The 18,061-nt window shown below is 31.7% G+C and overlaps 1 protein-coding gene across 5 annotated transcripts; it reads right to left on the bottom strand.

Annotated features, from left to right (window-relative positions):
- Window positions 1-11,333: 11,333 nt before the first annotated feature.
- On the bottom strand, window positions 11,334-16,745 carry LOC105187650 (protein C21orf2 homolog). Of its 5 annotated transcripts, none has more exons than XM_011148590.3 (10): window positions 16,480-16,744; window positions 16,093-16,158; window positions 14,821-14,988; window positions 14,585-14,744; window positions 14,207-14,278; window positions 13,925-14,041; window positions 13,491-13,595; window positions 12,727-13,002; window positions 12,094-12,186; window positions 11,334-11,997 (listed from the first exon to the last, which is right to left on the bottom strand). In XM_011148590.3, the coding sequence occupies exons 1-10, from the start codon at window positions 16,557-16,559 to the stop codon at window positions 11,887-11,889; spliced, it is 1,248 nt and encodes a 415-aa protein (XP_011146892.1). In that variant the 5' UTR covers window positions 16,560-16,744; the 3' UTR covers window positions 11,334-11,886. The 5 variants fall into 5 exon arrangements, 4 of the variants coding, with proteins under 4 accessions (XP_011146892.1, XP_011146902.1, XP_011146909.1 ...); XM_011148600.3 differs by having other exon boundaries at window positions 14,597-14,744; XR_002162957.2 differs by lacking the exon at window positions 11,334-11,997 and adding an exon at window positions 12,278-12,384.
- Between the last annotated feature and the right edge of the window lie 1,316 nt (window positions 16,746-18,061).

Below are 18,061 nucleotides of genomic sequence, written 5' to 3'. Positions count from 1 at the left end.
TATAAAAACTTATGTTACGTATATAATATATATCTTAAAAAAGAAAATAATTTGAATTTGAGATTTCTAAAAATATTAAGTTAAGTATACAATAATCATATATATATATATACAGGGTGTTTGATAGCTGATCATGCAGACGAAAGTTGGAGATAGATGAGGTGTAGTCGAGAAGAAAAGTCATGTACCATAATGTCAAATTGGCAATAGTTATCGAGTTAATAATTAAAACATATGAGCCAACGAGCGCGTAGAGAGCGGAGGGCGACCGCAGTAAGCATATAGACATTTTATACAGGCGGAGTCAGCGAGTGACGATAGGCGAGCGCGCGCGGCGAGGGGCAACGTAAACAACAAGAGGCGAACGCGCGCGACGAGGAGCGAGCGAGTGCGAACGACGAGGAGCGAGCGAGCTATAAGGAAAAAGCTATAAAGAAAAAGCTTTTTCTTTATAGCTTTTTCCTTATAGCTCGCTCGCTCCTCGTTGTTCGCGCTCGCTCGCTCTTCGTCGCGCTCGCTCGCCTCTTGTCGCTTGCGCTCGCTCACTCCTCGTCGTTCGCGCTCGCTCGCTCCTCGTCGCGCGCGTTCGCCTCTTGTTGTTTACGTTGCCCCTCGCCGCGCGCGCTCGCCTATCGTCACTCGCTGACTCCGCCTGTATCAAATGTCTATATGCTTACTGCGGTCGCCCTCCGCTCTCTACGCGCTCGTTGGCTCATATGTTTTAATTATTAACTCGATAACTATTGCCAATTTGACATTATGGTACATGACTTTTCTTCTCGACTACACCCCATCTATCTCCAACTTTCGTCTGCATGATCAGCTATCAAACACCCTGTATATATATGTTAGGTTTCTCAGTTGGTGCTACTGTTCTAATATATCACTTCTTTTGTACAGTAGAAAAGTGTTGCAGAGTTTTATTATAGTTATAAGTTTTACTTGTAAAAACTTATGTACATATATATATAATAAAAAAAATAATTTTAGTTTGATACTTCTAAAAATAACACAATACGTGTTGCGCTTGTACTTGGCGCCTTTTTTTACCTTTCTGTTTAAAAAGGTAAGTTTTATATAATATTAAATATACGTATGTTTCACGTATAACGTGACTGACTTGGAGTACTCCGTGCCCACGGTGTTATTCATAACGATGCATTCATACTTTTCCTGATCTATTACATCGGATTCGATAATCTGCAAGGCACCTGAAACATAAAATGTGATATTCTCGAACAGCGTTCCTCTCAGGATTTTCTTGCCCAAAGAAAGATCAATGATGCGATCGCAGATCTCGTGTATGTCATGTCAATAGAGACAGTTTGAATTCGGCATAATGATTCTTGGAACAGACGTAAATAAGTATTGTGAAGTTTGAAGCGAGTCTCTCACAGGCATGCTTTGAAAACACGAGTTGTTTTCATTTTCAGCTAACGGATGACGCAGGCATCAACACTGATCGGCAAGGTGGGGGGTAACCGTGCCTCCCTGATTGTTTGGTTTCGTACGCTTATATATGACTCCGTGATTGCGGAAAGGACATTGCGCCTCGGGCCGCCGAACGATGCGCATACCGCGACGCAGAGTACGAGTGTCGATAGTCGTATCGGTTAATACGCGTTTCTTTGTTCCCGAATCTTACTTGCGCGAGTGTTAGAGCTAGAGTCAGTGTCGTCGCCAGTGCTACGATGGAGTATCCAGGGGTGCTGCGACGGAGTAACCAGAAGGAGGACGTCGGATCGAGAAGTCAGGATGGAGAGAGGACTTGGAGCGCGCCGAGAGGCGTGGACAGCGATACATCATGTATGGTATTCGAGGTATCTCGAGTTATTATTACGCAGGATTTTTCTGATTTTAACGGACCTTACTCGAAGTAAGGACATACCCGAGTCGAAATTAGATCAGCATTCATAGTTTATCATCTGAAAAATGATAAAATAGCTTGAGATTTGATTATTCGTTAACCTAATTTCACGTAACATGAGTTCTGCTTTTCTTTTCTTATAAAATATGAATGTCTATTCAAGCAAGGTTGCTGAGGCAAGCTAAAGTTTATGAATACAAATTTTTAATTATGTTTTCAATAAAAAGTTGCACATAATTTAGAAAATTATGAATAATGATCTTAGAATCTGATATAAATTTTACAAGTGTTGATTTTTATTCGTCTAATAATGCTCAGATTGCTGTTTTCGTTTAGAATCTGCTAGAATGTCCGTTTCTTATTCTTGTTTATCTTTCTTATTGTATCCGAATCTGAATTAAAATCTCTATTAGTGAAACAGCATTATTAGACATAACCGTTGTCTTTGCCTTTGCAGCTTCATCTCTTTTGAGAGCTACAATTCTCATCATTCTCATTAGAAAAAAGAAAAGAAAAAAAAAGAGAAGAAAAAAAGAAAAAAGAACTTTAAGAATGATGAGAATAAAAAGTGTTTTTCATCTCCCATTTCCTCTAATTCTTACATGATTATTTAATCCTTATATATTTATCTCACGCGTTCTAACAAAAACAGTTCTATTTACGTTTTTATCTTTGTTCTCTTTCTTGCGCTGTTAAGCGAATATATAATCAACATCAACAAAAATTGCTCATTTAAATTAAGAATATAAGGATTAAGTACATATACATTATCGAGATAAACGAGTATTAAATAACTGCGGAATACGTCGCTGTTGAAGACTCATCATGGGCGAGACTGCAAGAGTAGCCAGATGTAACGTTCAGGTAGGACAAAGCTTGTTCACTATTGCACATCTAGATATTCTGCATAGATTTTTCAAATTGGATGCAATTTGCAGGATTAATGTAGAATTAATATTTCGACTCGGGAAAGACTTTTTTTTATCAAATCCTAACTTGTAGAAAACTATCGATTTGAATGTCGGCAAGAAAAAACGGAGATACTTTTGTTAGATATTTGACAAAACGCCGGATCGGTATTTATCCAATGCTTAAAAAATAACACTGAGAACGTTTCAGTTGGATGAATCAATTTTCGTTACTTTCCGTTTGCGGTTTTCGATCGTTAGCGGCAATTCAGAGACGAAGAGAGAGGAGAGCGAGAAAAAGAGAGAAACGTCTTGCCAGAATTTCTGCAGACCGGTCCATTTTGACAGAATCGGTATTAAAATATTAGACGTAGAGAAAATAAGAATGAAAAAAATTTTTTATATTAGTTAGTACAGAAAGTCCGACGTACTTTTGTCAAATAGAGATGAGTACCAAATTTTCTACAAGTTAGGACTAGGATAGAGAAAACGTCAAATCTTTTGCGACGATGGAATTAAACAGCGATATAAATTTTGATTTACGATATTAATCGATATTCGATTTCCGGTACTGATTTACTCTTTCATTTCTCAATAAGAAAAAAAAAATTCATACGAATCGTTCATTTATCCGCGTTAATTTGATGAATAATTAATTATATATTGATCGGTCGGTAAATTAAATATTGATCGGTCTTCAATTTTCGGTACTAACTGATTCTCTAATTTCTTCATAAGAGAATAAAAATTGATACGAATCGTTCTTTTATTCGACTTAATTTGTTGAATAAATTAGTGGGGTAAGTACCTGCAAAATGAAAACAACTTGCCATTGCACTAGGACAATTTTCTTGACATTGATTTATGGTATTGATCAGTCTTCAGTTTTCAGTACTGATTTATTTTCTCACTTTTTTATAAGACAAAAAAAATTGATACGAATCGTTCGTTTATCCGAGTTAATTTGTTGAATACGTTTAGAGCGGTAAGTACCTGAAAAATGAAAACAAATTGTCATTGCACTTGGACAATTTTTTGACACTGATTTACGGTATTGATCGATATTCGATTTTCGGTATTGATTTACTCTTTCATTTCTCTATAAGAAAAAAAAAATTCATACGAGTCGTTCATTTATCCGCGTTAATTTGATGAATAAATAAAATATTGATCTGTCTTCAATTTTCGGTACTGATTCTCTAATTTCTTTATAAGAGAATAAAAATTGATACGAATCATTCTTTTATCCGACTTAATTTGTCGAGTAAATTAGTGGAGTAAGTACCTGCAAGATGAAAACAACTTGTCATTGCACTGAGACAATTTTCTAACGCTGATTTATAGTATTATAGTATTATATGATTTATAATATCCGGTTTTCGATATTGATTTAGTCTTTGATTTCTCTATAATAGAAAAAAAGATTGATACAAATCGTTTGTTTATCCACGTTAATTTGATGGATAAATTCGATATTGATCGGTATTCGATTTTCGGTCCTGATTTCCTCTTTCATTTTTCTATAAGAAAAATAAAAATTCAGACTAATTGTTCATTTATCCGCGTTAATTTGATGAAAAAATTAGAAATTGAACGTTCTTCGATTTTCGCTACTGATTTATTTTCTCATTTTTTAATAAGACAAAAAAAATGATACGAATCATTCGTTTATCCGAGTTAATTTGTTGAATAAGATTAGAGGGGTAAGTACCTGAAAAATGAAAACAAACTGTCATTGCACTTGGACAATTTTTTGACACTGATTTATGGTATTAATCGATATTCGATTTTCGGTACTAATTTTTATTCTTTCATTTCTCTATAAGAAAAAAAGAATTCATACGAATCGTTCATTTACCCGCGTTAATTTGATGAATAAATTAAATATTGAGCGGTCTTCAATTTTCGGTACTGATTTATTTTCTCATTTTTTTATAAGAAAAAAATCGATACGAACGTTCGTTTATCCGAGTTAATTTGTTGAATAAGATTAGAAGGGTAAGTACCTGAAAAATGAAAACAAATTGTCATTGCACTTGGACAATTTTTTGACACTGATTTATGGTATTAATCGATATTCGATTTTCGGTACTGATTTTTACTCTTTCATTTCTCTATAAGAAAAAAAAATTCATACGAATCGTTCATTTATCCGCGTTAATTTGATGAATAAATAAAATATTGATCGGTCTTCAATTTTCGGTACTGATTTATTTTCTCATTTTTTTATAAGACAAAAAAAATTGATACGAATCGTTCGTTTATCCGAGTTAATTTGTTGAATAAGATTAGAGGAGTAAGTACTTGAAAAATGAAAACAAATTGTCATTGCACTTGGACAATTTTTTGACACTGATTTATGGTATTAATCGATATTCGATTTTCGGTACTGATTTTTACTCTTTCATTCCTCTATAAGCAAAGAAAAACTTCATACGAATCGTTCATTTATCCGCGTTAATTTGATGAACAAATTAAATATAGATCGGTCTTCAATTTTCGGTACTGATTTATTCTCTCATTTCTTTATACAAACAAGACAAGTAAAATTGATACGTATCATTCGTTTATTCGAGTTAATTTGTTGAGTAAATTAGAGGGATATATACCTGAAAAATGAGGACAAATTGTCATTGCACTTGGACAATTTTCTGACACTGATTTATGGTATTAATCGATATTCGATTTTCGGTACTGATTTACTCTTTCATTTCGCTATAAGAAAACAAAAAATTAATACGAATCGTCCATTAACCCGCGTTTATTTGATGAATAAATTAGGTATTGATCGGCCTTCGATTTTCGGTACTGATTTATTCTCTCATTTCTTTATAAGAGAAGAAAAGTTAATACGAATCTTTCGTTTAACCGAGTTAATTTGTTGTGTAAATTACAGCGGTAACTACCTGAAAAATAAGAACAAATTGTCATTGTACTTGAACAATTTTCTAACACTGATTTACGGTATTGATCAATATTCGATTTTCGGTACTGATTTATTCTTCCATTTCTCTATAAGAAAAAAAAATTCATACGAATCGTTCATTTATCCGCGTTAATTTGATAAATAAATTAAATATTGATCGATCTTCTATTTTTGATACTGACTGATTCTTTAATTTCTTCATAATAGAATAAAAATTGATACGAATAGTTCTTTTATCCGACTTAATTTGTTGAGTAACTTAGTGGGGTAAGTACCTGCAAGATGAAAACAACTTGTCATTGCACTTGGACAATTTTCTTGACATTGATTTATGGTATTGATCAGTCTTCGGTTTTCGGTACTGATTTATTTTCTCACTTTTTTATAAGACAAAAAAAATTGATGCAAATCGTCCGTTTATCCGAGTTAATTTGTTGAATAAGATTTGAGGGGTAAGTTCCTGAATAATAAGAACAAATTGTCATTGCACTTGGACAATTTTTTTACTGATTTATGGTATTAATCGATATTCGATTTTTGGTACTGATTTATTCTTTCATTTCTCAATATGAAAAAAAAAATTCATACGAATCGTTCATTTATCCGAGTTAATTTGTTGAATAAGATTAGAGGGGAAAGTATCTGAAAAATAAGAACAAATTGTCATTGCACGTGGGCAATTTTTTGACACTGATTTATGATATTAATCGATATTCGATTTTCGGTACTGATTTACTCTTTCATTGTACTGTAAGAAATGAAAAAATTGATACGATTCGTTCATTTATCCGCGTTAATTTGATGAATATATTAAATATTGATCGGTTTTCAATTTTCAGTACTGATTTACTTTTTCATTCCTGTATAAGGAAAGAAAAAAATGGATATAAATCGTTTATTTATCCGCGTTAATTTGATGAAAAAATTAGGTATTGATCGGGCTTCGATGTTTAGTACTGATTTATTCTCTGATTTCTTTATAAAAGAAGAAAAATTGATACGAATCATTCGTTTATTCGAGTTAATTTGTTGAGTAAATTAGAGGGGTAAGTACCTGGGAAATGAGAACAAATTGTCATTGCATTTGGACAATTTTCTGACACTGATTTGTGGTATTAATTGATATTCGACTTTCGGTACTGATTTACTCTTTTATTTCGCTATAAGAAAATTAATATGAATCGTCCATTAATCCGCGTTAATTTGATGAATAAATTAGGTATTGATCGGTCTTCGATTTTCGGTACTGATTTATTCTCTCATTTCTTTATAAGAGAAGAAAAATTGGTACGAATCGTTCATTTAACCGAGTTAATTTGTTGTGTATATTACAGCGGTAACTACCTGAAAAATGGGAACAAATTGTAATTGGACAATTTTCTGACACTGATTTATGGTATTAATCGGTATTCGATTTTCGATACTGATTTATTCTTTCATTACTCTATAAGAAAAGGAAAAATTGATACGAATTGTTCATTTATGCGCGTTAATTTTTTTTTATTATATATAAGTGGTCCATGGGACGATTAAATATTCGAATACATGTTGCCGTATCAAAGTCTCCTCTATAATAAACGATTTGATACGTCTGGAGATGCATGATGTATCGTTGCCCGCATCCCATTCCCTTCGTCCTGCTTCCCTGTATAAAATGTCGAATTGTAACATATTAAGAAAAGTCGAATTGTAACATATTAAAAAGTATTGACATTTTGAATATGTCTAAATTCTGAATCTTTTTGATCCGAAGAAAAGGATTGAAAAGTATTAGTTCCCATTAAATTTTACTGCGCTAAATACAAGACGGTCTCTTTCGCCCAGGTGCCTCACCAAGGAAATTTCTCTGGTACGCTAAATCCCGTAAAGCCCGTATCAGACTATAGATTGGGATTGAGATTAGATTGAAATTTGACCAATTGAAAAAGAGAAAATAATCTCAAGTATAGTAAACTTACTCCTGATTGGTTAAATTTCAATCCAATACTCAATTCCAATTCGTAGTCTGATACGGGCTTTAGGCCATCAGTCTTTGTAGTACAATCTCGTCGGTGCATAAGGTTTATATTACCTACATATTTTGAATACATACATATTTTGACACATTTTCTTTGGATATTATATCAAACGGATTTTGCACGTAATATCCTTCGGATCACAAAGACATTATTATTATGATCATTTTGATTTGTTTGATATTCATTAAGAATTATCTAGATCGCAACCGCCATGTTGAACGACTAAATTGTCGTGTGAAATGTTTCAATTTTCACAAATTCATATGAAATTTTTCATTTTTCACTAATTCACAAAATTCACTTTCACTCTTCACTAGTTCACGCTAGGGAAAAAATTCATGACCGCTGCTCTGAGCAGCTGCAACGCTTTTCGAATCATCTATGTTGGCGCGCTTTTACTCCTCAGATTTCTGTCATTAATAACTCGATAATTATTGCGAATCTCGCAAAATGGTATGGGACTTTTATGTTTGTCTCAACTTAATCTACTCTCACATTTCGGGTTGGCAGCTAATTACCGTACACTTCGTATGATCTCCATGATATTAATCATACACAATGTCAATTCTTTTTTTCTTGCACATGTTAACATGTTAATTCATGTTATAAACGCGTAACAATGTGCAAGACCGTACTTGTCATTGGCCGCGTTCAGTAGAACAAAGTGATCAGAGAGCGCTTAGTGATTATTGTCTGTGATTGAAGCATTCCTTTAGATTCTTCATAGACCCAGAAGTATTTACCAATCAGGAGCGAGATTCAGTGGAAAATCTAGTAATGTTGTCCAACTAGTGGGTGCATTCAGTACTACACCGCTCACTGAGCGCTAAGTGAGCTCTTGCATCTGATTGATATATATTTTTTAAATCTAAAGGAATATACCAATCAAATGTAAAAGCTCAGTGAGCGGTTGTAGTACTGAATGCACCCATTGAGACTGCATTCCGATATTTACTGTCAGTACTGAAAATCTATAGCATATGTGACACAAACTATATATTTTCAGTACTGGTAGTGAATATCGGAACTCAGCCTGAGTCTGCTGAATGCAGCCACTATGTCCGCGAGTGTACTATCTTACACTTTCCGACTAAAAAAAACAGACCATAAATCTCTGTAATACCGGCATGACAGATTTCTTAACCTCGCGTATGTCATTTTTTAACAATTTATTTCTCGCACAGTAGAGCCGAGCGGCGATTTTAATTTTCAGATTCGGCTTCTACACGTCAAAATACACAAGATAGGTGAGTTTGAGCGAAATCCAAGATGAGGCTCGTCTTCTAAATAATTATCCTTTTTTTCTTGCAAAATCATGTTCTACACACCAAAATACACAATTGTGCAAAGTTTCTACGAAATTGGTGAGGAGGCCCATATTCTTCACAATTATCCTAATTTCTTTGAATTTTCAAAGTTTCTTTGTCAGTAAATCTTTTTTGTATTTATTAAAAAGGTTAATAAAAACAATTTTTCATAATTGTTATTTATTAATTATAAAGAATCAGTATTTTTATGATTAATTAGTTGGAGATGTATCAGATTTTAAAAGTAAATTTTAATATTTTTTAATATAATAACAGAGGTGTTGTAAGAGATTATAAAATTGATTTAAGATTCATATTATTGAATCATATCTTTATATAAAAATATTATCTCAGATGTATGTAGAATGATAAATAAAATATTAAAAAATAAGAAGGCATGTATACAAGGGAAAATATAAAGTTAATATTTTACAGCTTAATATAGATAAATTTAATGCTTCAATAGGAGAGTGTATATATTTATATAAAGCATAATGCCAAATTAAATTAACAATTTGTGAATAGATTAAGCACATTTTGACAGATACAATTTTGCATTTGCTAAACAAGTTGACAAAATTTTTCAACCTTTTTGTAAGAATATCAACAATGATATGGACTTCAAAAAATTAATTCTTCATAAACACAAGTTTACAATGTTCACAGTGCGTAGATAAAATATACACGATGAAAATATATATATATAAAAGTATTTGACATTATTTTAATTGTTGAAGGATTGGATATTGTTTAATAAAATTTTATCTTATATTGAATTGTAATAATAATCTGATTTGTAATTACATACAATAAAGTAACATTGCGTACTTGTTACAAAATAATGTAAATGGACGGTTCTATATAACAAAAGCCATTGTGTTTTACAATATTACAAAACTTCTTAATCCTAATTATAAGTTGCTGGCTTACTTGATTGGAACGGAGTACTGATTGCAGAATAAATTGAAATCCTTCTTTTGCTTTCAGCTCATCGCTATTTAGTTAATAGATAATATAAGAAGGGGTCACCTCAAAAAATATGCCCTACTTATTCATCAGTCTAAAGTTAATCTATAATATACATTCTTATTCAGTTATCTTACTTCTTATTATCTCCTTTGTTTCTTATTATATCGTTCATTAAGTACAATTTTTTTTAATACAATTCAATATGCAATCAAATTATTTTTCTTTCTTGTATAAGATTAAATGAAAAGAAAAAAAATATTAAGAAAGATTAATGTACGTCTCCGCAATTGCATTAATAAATTAAGGAAAATATTTATAGAATTTTTTACTTTCTTATATAAATTTTTAAGCACAGACATATAAAGATATCTCGATTGTAAATTATCAGATTACATATATTCGAGAAATGTACATACATTTAAACGAAGCTTTTAATAGAATATTCTTTGCATATGAAATTGTTATACACATTTTATATATATATATATGCATATATATACATATACATATACACATATACATATTTGCATTATATTTTATTGTATAAATTATTGCACTTTTCAAACGTCAATCTACAAAGAGTATCACTGATTCAAGTAATTTTCTTTGCTCACATAAAAATATTAAATGTATTTTTGCTCAGGAAATGTTTGATAGAGCATGTAATTTAACTTTGATTTTGTTTTATACATAAAGTAAAGGTATTTATAACATGTATATTTAACAATTTGTGTGTGTGTGTGTGTGTATATGTGTGTATGTATGTGCGCATGCATATGTATGTGCACATGTATGAAATGTGTCATTTGTTGAGTACCTTTCAATTTTAAAATATAACGATAAAAGAAGACACAGATTGCATTGACAATAAAATTTTATGAAACTTAACAGCTAAAATAAGGGAAATTATTCATAAATCAAATATCAAATTTTTGTACGCTTGTGCAATCAAGAATTCATTTGATTTTAACATTTCCTATTAATAGAAACGATGATGTCAACACACTCTGCCAAATGTACATATGCATAAATATATTAAGATAATTAAATTCGTCTCTTTAGTCTTCACAGGAATATCACAATCATTTGTAAATTTTATATATGTATTTCTCTCCTGAAATAACGTGATGTATTAATCTTTCATCTTTAAAAAAATCGTATTAATTACTAATTTAATTTTAATTTATCTTAATTTCTCACCAGAGTTCATTAAGAAAGATTAAGAGAAAGAAGAAAAGTCGCATTTATTAAAAATTTATTAAAGATTAATTAAAAATTTATGTCATTATTTCAGGAAAGTAATTAATCAAATTTTCAATCTAACTTACAAGTTATATGTCCACGTTCCTTTTGCCGATTGAATATAACGAAGTGGCGCAATTGTATTCCTAACATCCAGACTTTTTGATCTTCTCACGCAGTCTTGGCTTAGAACTCTGCATCCCTGGCTTAAAATAACATTGTTGTAGTTACCGCGAGGAATGCTGTCACTGCTCGCTACACGTCTGACATCGTTGCTCTTTCTCTCCTCGTAATTTTCCGGCGGTAAATTATCTAATACGGAGTCTTTAATTTTATACACGGATTGATTATTTCTGAGCAATCTCGGGCTCGGGTCAATCGAGACGGTTTTCGGGCTGTGTGTTGAGCAAACTTTTTCGGCACATCCATTGCGTGGGATTTGAGATTTTTCGTTATTTTCGTCGAATAACTGACGGTCGATTACATAATGCTCGTGATTGTTGTAATTTCCATCACTGTCAATATACTGATTAAGAGTTATCGTTGAATCAAGTGAATCGGAGAATTCCGGACTGGGAACGGAAGATATGCTGCTGATATGAGAGAAAGCGACCGTCCCCTGTGAGTTTTGGGGACGGTGTCAGAAACATCATTCCTCTAGTTCATCCATTCGATTTCTAACGGCCATCTCTACTACTTCCAGACTCGGGTAGTCTAACTCTTTGACCAGACACAATACAGCAGATAATATATTCGAATTCTAAAGAAAGAAAAATAAGAAAACGGAAAAGTACTATTAATACATAATACAAATGTATCAGATTCGATAATCGTATTATATTTTAAGATAACACACCCTTGTTACTGGTCGTCTGTGATAATGAAATTGAGATCTGCATTTTTCTTTATCAGTATGTCTCACCCAACCAGGTACTTGAGTAGTATCTTCCTGTGGACATTAAAACGCATTAATTTTATGAAGCATTCTTGCGGATATTGTGATCTTCTACTTTGTTTAGTTAGCCTATGTTCACACTGACCGTTTAATTTTATACTAAATTATTTTTCTGGATGATACGCATATAAACGATCGTACATCAGTACAGTATATCTTGATGCGTATAGAATCAGTTTAGTATCTTGTTGTCTACATGTATCATCAAAATTACAACAATTTAATAGAAAGTATTAACAACTACGTCAATTTTTTTAATAGTAATTACGTTATCTAATAGAAAGTTTGTTACATGTATCAAACAATTGTAAACAAGCATTGTGAATAAATTTTGTGATCGTATCGGACTTATCGTATGACAAGAATAATATACAGGGTGGCCTAAAAATCAGTCTTTAATCTTCAAATCTTCCAAAATTAAAAACTTTCTTTTTCAAGTGACATATGTTTACAATTTTTTTTGTATAGTACTCTCAAAAATTTGAAATAATAACCGTTTTTTAGATCACTATATAATTATCTTGAATGTCTTACTCTTTCGATATTATGATGAACTGCCATTCTTCTTGTTTGTGGTGGTAACTGAGGTTGCGAGTCTTCATATTCTAATTTTATTCTCTCGTCGTAGTCATAGTTATTTCTTTCGCTCCGTCTATCATCTGCAGGTTCATTGACAGCGTATTGTGTACGGTGTTGCGGTGTTGACATATAAACACGTTGAGATACTTCGTTTCCGCCATAATCGGAATAACCTCGCCTTTCATCATATTCTCCGTTATGTCGTGATACTACCGGACGATCATCGTAATCCTAAAACATTAAGTTATAAAAATAAGTTTTATAAAAATAAATATATACAAATATAACATAAAATGTATCTACAAGCTGCATTCAAGAAAGTTTTAATTTTATAAAAACTTTGTTATCATATATAACTTACAACTGATATGTGTTAATAACTAAGATATGCAGTTATATTAAATGATGGTAAAAAAAGCTAAAAGGTAAAAATTAATTGTTAAATACTTTTCTAGTTCTAGTTTTCTAGTTATATGAAACAGCATATGTATAGCTACAAATATAATGGTATTTTAGTAAAATTTTGTATGAAATTTTTACTTAATTGTAATTATCAACTAATGAGTAATGTTATTATTATATTCTAAGAAAATCTATTTCATGCTATTTATATAATATATAATTTATATAATGAGAATAATATATGAATAATAAAAACCACGATAGTTAAGAACAAATTACTACCTTGTATCAATAATGTGCAACTATAGTGAATATACCTTGGATATTTCAAGAGTGTTAGTGGCCGCAGTTTCATTGTTGCTGCGTGACTCTGTACGCACAGTGTCATCTTTGCTCTGTTTCTTTGATTGGCCATTCTGTAGCTGTTAGTGTAATTAGATGATAAGACCAAAGTTTAAGGATTAAAATTTAAAGTAGAGATAAGATCTGAAGTTCAAACATTCAAAATTATCTGTACTGATCTGTAAACTGATTTGCTATTAATATAAAATTATTACAAATCAGGAAAAATTAGTAGATTAATTACATTTTCATATCTAAGTAGTACAAAATTGTGGCGTTAAAAATGATATTATGATAAGAAAGATTTGTGTGTGTAATAGTTATAATCTATTAATAACATAGTAGTTTAAGTTGGGAAATAATTATTAAGAAATATTTTCACTCCTATTGTATGAGATATATGACTGACCTCATATGCATACTGATTATTTTGTGAATAATGATGAGATGATGATGCATTATAATTTGCGTTCCTTCTGTCAGGGTCATATTCTTCGTGTGAGTGTTGCGTCTCATCGAAACTTCTCTAAAAGAACATCTCTATATATACATGCATTATTTTACTTTAATTATCACACAATAACTATTTCCTAAGTTACTAAATGATATATTTTAGTCACACGTACACATACAAATAAAATCAGCAAAAAGAATAAAATAAAATAAAAACTGCAGTAAGCTATGATATTACCTGATCGCTACAAGAACTGTATCTCCTAGGTTGCTCCAATTCAGTTTCTTCAATATATTCAATTGGTATTTCCTAATTTAGTAAATGTCATTTAGTATTTTAATAATTGTTAAAAATACATTTACATGAAAAATCTATTAATTTGATGTATAATTTGCATCAATGTTTATGTAAATTTTAATAGTTAAATGTGGCCATTAATTTTAATTATATTATATAATGTAAAGCAAACACAAGGATAATAATGTATAAGTAGACCCATTTTCTTTACGATAACTCATGAGAGTGGTTTTATAATAATAAATAGTATTCCATCACCGATCTTTTGTCCAATGATCTGTTATTTTATTTAAAGTGTTAATTGAATTATATTCCTACATCTGGGCTTACTGCATCTGATTGCGGAGAAGTATCCATTTCAAGAGGATGTACCAAGGGCCGTCCTATTGCCATTGCAGTTTGTATTTCTTCAGGCGATACTTCTTTATCATCTAATTTCTCAAGGTTTGGCAAAGCCCGAAGTACTGTTAATCGATATCTACAAAAACAACAGATTACAAAGCTTCTATATTTATTTCATTGCATATTACTTATTCGTTACATTGAATATTTACCCTTCTTTCTCTGCACATGGATTCTCACCAAGCCACAAATTCCGTAAATTAGGTAATCCTTGAAGATAGCAAACTTCATTTAAATCTTTGATATTATTTCTCCTAATAAATAAATCCTGAAGCTTCTGGCAATATTGAAAATCGGCAAGTGTATTAATATTATTTATACTGAAAATAAATATATATACATAATTATTTTCTTTCATTTTCACAAAAATTTATTCATTAAATTAATTGTTTTAACAATTATTTATGTAGAGGAATGAGAAATACCAATATTAGTAATTTAAATTAATATACTAAATTATACATATAATAATTTATATATTCTAATACAAAAATATGCAAACTTTATTTTACCTAATCATACTTTTTTAACTTCCTATATATTTACATGATGCATAATATGAGCATGTGAATCAAAGCAAGTTGGTATATAAATATAGGAAGAAATGATATTATTGTATTAATACATGCTTCTTTTACTTTTTTAATATTATGTGAGAAAGATCATTTTTTCTTAATAAAACAACATGCCTTAAGCACTTTGTATCTATAATAATTCATTCAGAATAAATATGTATAAATACAGAAAAAAGATACAAAGGTTCTTATTAGGAATGTTGAAATTGACATTCTGAATTTTTAATTACATATTGAAAGAGAAAGTTACATTCACAAACATAGTTTCTATGTAACACATATCTTCTCAAAACTACATCTTTATGTACAAAAATAGAAGTTATGTACACTTTCATTTCTTCTCTTGTTCTTTCACAATGACAGACTAATTTGATACTGTACCAGATAATGGTGCACATTTACTGTTACATTGAAAATATAAGAAATAATAGTTCTTTCAAATTTCTGAGTTAGATCTTTTATTAGAGATCTTTAAGAGTTCTGTTGTTTGTACGTTTCAATGTTACTCAGATGAATCACAATGAATTCAAGACACATGTAGGCAGAACAACTTCTGAAGTTGTGGGTTGTGACCATGAGTTTAATACGATCATGTCCATAGTAGGAACATGCTGCAGCCTCTGTTTTTATAAGATGAAAAATAGCTTAGATCATTGATTATATGATTAACAGAATGACTTCATTTCAATACATATATAGTTAAAATTATGATTTGCATAGTTGGTACTCAATTCTCAGAGTCTTGTATTAATATTGTAGTAAATCAAAATTATGCAACAGATTTGCCATAGTACTTTCTTTTATTTTGCTAATTGTTTATGCAATTGATTTCGATGACTTTTGACTTACCTCAATGACAATACCTCTACATTCTTCATTTTTCTTAAGATGCTAACATCTGTCAATTCTGTTCCCCTGTATAAAAGGTTACATTAACAGAACTCGATATCACAAATTTTTTTATACGATAGCTTTCCTACACAATTCACCGAGTATTTTTGCGCGTGTTTCTTTGTATGTCATATCACGGATATAGCAATTAGTCACGCTTGGCTGTTCATAATGACATTTCCTTTTTTTCCCATAGCGGCGTACAAAGATTTGATAACCTTACCGCGCGATTTTTACACAGAGAATCTGAACAAACATGTCGATCACACCGTGACGATCGAAGATCATTGAGGATTGACAGTTCGCCGTCAAAGGTTCACGTCAAACATCGACGTAAATACTCACCAGCAATTGAGTTTCTTTACGGCGGAGAAGTCAGACATTCGTGTGCGAGCCACGACCATCTCCTCGGTCAGTTTTACCATCGTGTCATTCACGTTTGGACGTCGTTGCGCGATAAAAGGTCGATGTACTTCCGCCTGATGAAAACTCCGAGTTAAATCGCTACACGAAAACGCGTATCATCACAGTAAATTTTCGAGCTAACAGACACTCACACGACTTCTATCCGTTCGCCATAATGGCTTACCGTCGACTAGTCGTGAAGTAGGCTGCCAGCGCTTTCACTGATTTCCTGCATCTGCTTGTGCGCAGTGCACCACTACGAGCATAATACATGTGAGACATCGAAGAAAATGCTCTATTACGGATAAATTCTGTGATAAGTGCATTACTGCAGTTATATACGTCGCCTCATCATCGACATTGATTCATATGTAAATTATGTGATTTATAAAAAGGTTTTACGCATACACATTTATATTATATATTGTATGCCTTTTAATCTTTTTAGAGATTTATTGAAGCCAGAAAAAAATGATTGAATTTTAAAGTGACATAAACATAATATCTATCGATTTTCCCCGACGAGATTTCCCCTTTTCTTATGGAATTTCTTTATGCTGAATTTTTATTCACATAATGTTCGTTATAGCTCCATTGATAATGTTAAAGTTAAGGAAAGAAATTGAATGTATATCTTTAAAATGTGAATAGGTTAAATGTGAATAGGTCTAAATGTGAATAGGTTAATAAATTCGACTCATTAAATATCGACATATTTTAACTTCCAATTGGAAAAACTAAAATCGCGACAAGAATATAATTAAATCGACCATGCAAATGAATCGTAAATTTTATAATGCATATCACATATCAATCGGATAATTACTACATATTATTATAGTATATTATTTTAATTTTTATTGAGCGCTAACTAAATTTAATTAATTTTTTAATAGAGAGATGAGTTTCCTTTAACAGCGTTCAACGATCAGCGAGTGTTGTTTAAATTTCAGACGCATGCGCACATTCACTTCACGTCAGTTCGTGACGAGCGTTAACCGTTCCATGTATTTCAGATTCTTCGTGCGGAAAATCGTAGATTTTTCTCGTTAGAAGTGAATCGCTAGTGCAGTCGAGTATCAGAAGCGTTGAGTCGTTATCGTCGATAAGTACAACGACATGTCAATTAACATCGCACGATATTGACGAGCCATAGTAGTGGCTGCGATATCGGTGTAACAACGGTTTTAAATCTAAATGCTATTGATGCGATGAAATGATATTCGGGATGCAAACTGGACGTTCTCTCGCGATTCTCGTTCCATTCAAGGCGAATCGCGACTACGAGGAATACCAAATTCATACTAAATGAGCGTCGTGGCAATCGTATCAGTTTTCAAAACCGCTTGTTGGATCGTCGAACGACCAAATAACTAAAACCAAAATTTCCGAAACTGATTTCGGAACGCAAAACTTGTGTTGCGTGAGTAACGGAAACGACGTGATGGCGGTAAGTGCAAATTTCGGCCATGTAAACGTGCAGACATTTTTACATTTACTCGCGACATTTGACGAGAGATAT

Source organism: Harpegnathos saltator, unplaced genomic scaffold (assembly GCF_003227715.2).
Source record: "Harpegnathos saltator strain DR-91 unplaced genomic scaffold, Hsal_v8.6 scaffold697, whole genome shotgun sequence".
NCBI classification, from domain to species: Eukaryota; Metazoa; Arthropoda; class Insecta; order Hymenoptera; family Formicidae; genus Harpegnathos; species Harpegnathos saltator.
The sequence above is the reverse complement of the archived record's forward strand: the minus strand, read 5'-3'. Positions and strand labels throughout refer to the sequence as shown.

Bases quoted from the DNA above. Each gene is read 5' to 3' on its own strand.
- LOC105187650 (XM_011148590.3), bottom strand. From the start codon at position 16,559: ATGGTAAAACTGACCGAGGAGATGGTCGTGGCTCGCACACGAATGTCT. The intron at 16,159-16,479 runs GTGAGTATTTAC...CCTTTTATACAG, and splicing joins GTAAAGAAACTCAATTGCTG to GGGAACAGAATTGACAGATG. The intron at 13,596-13,924 runs GTCAGTCATATA...TTACACTAACAG, and splicing joins ATAATCAGTATGCATATGAG to CTACAGAATGGCCAATCAAA.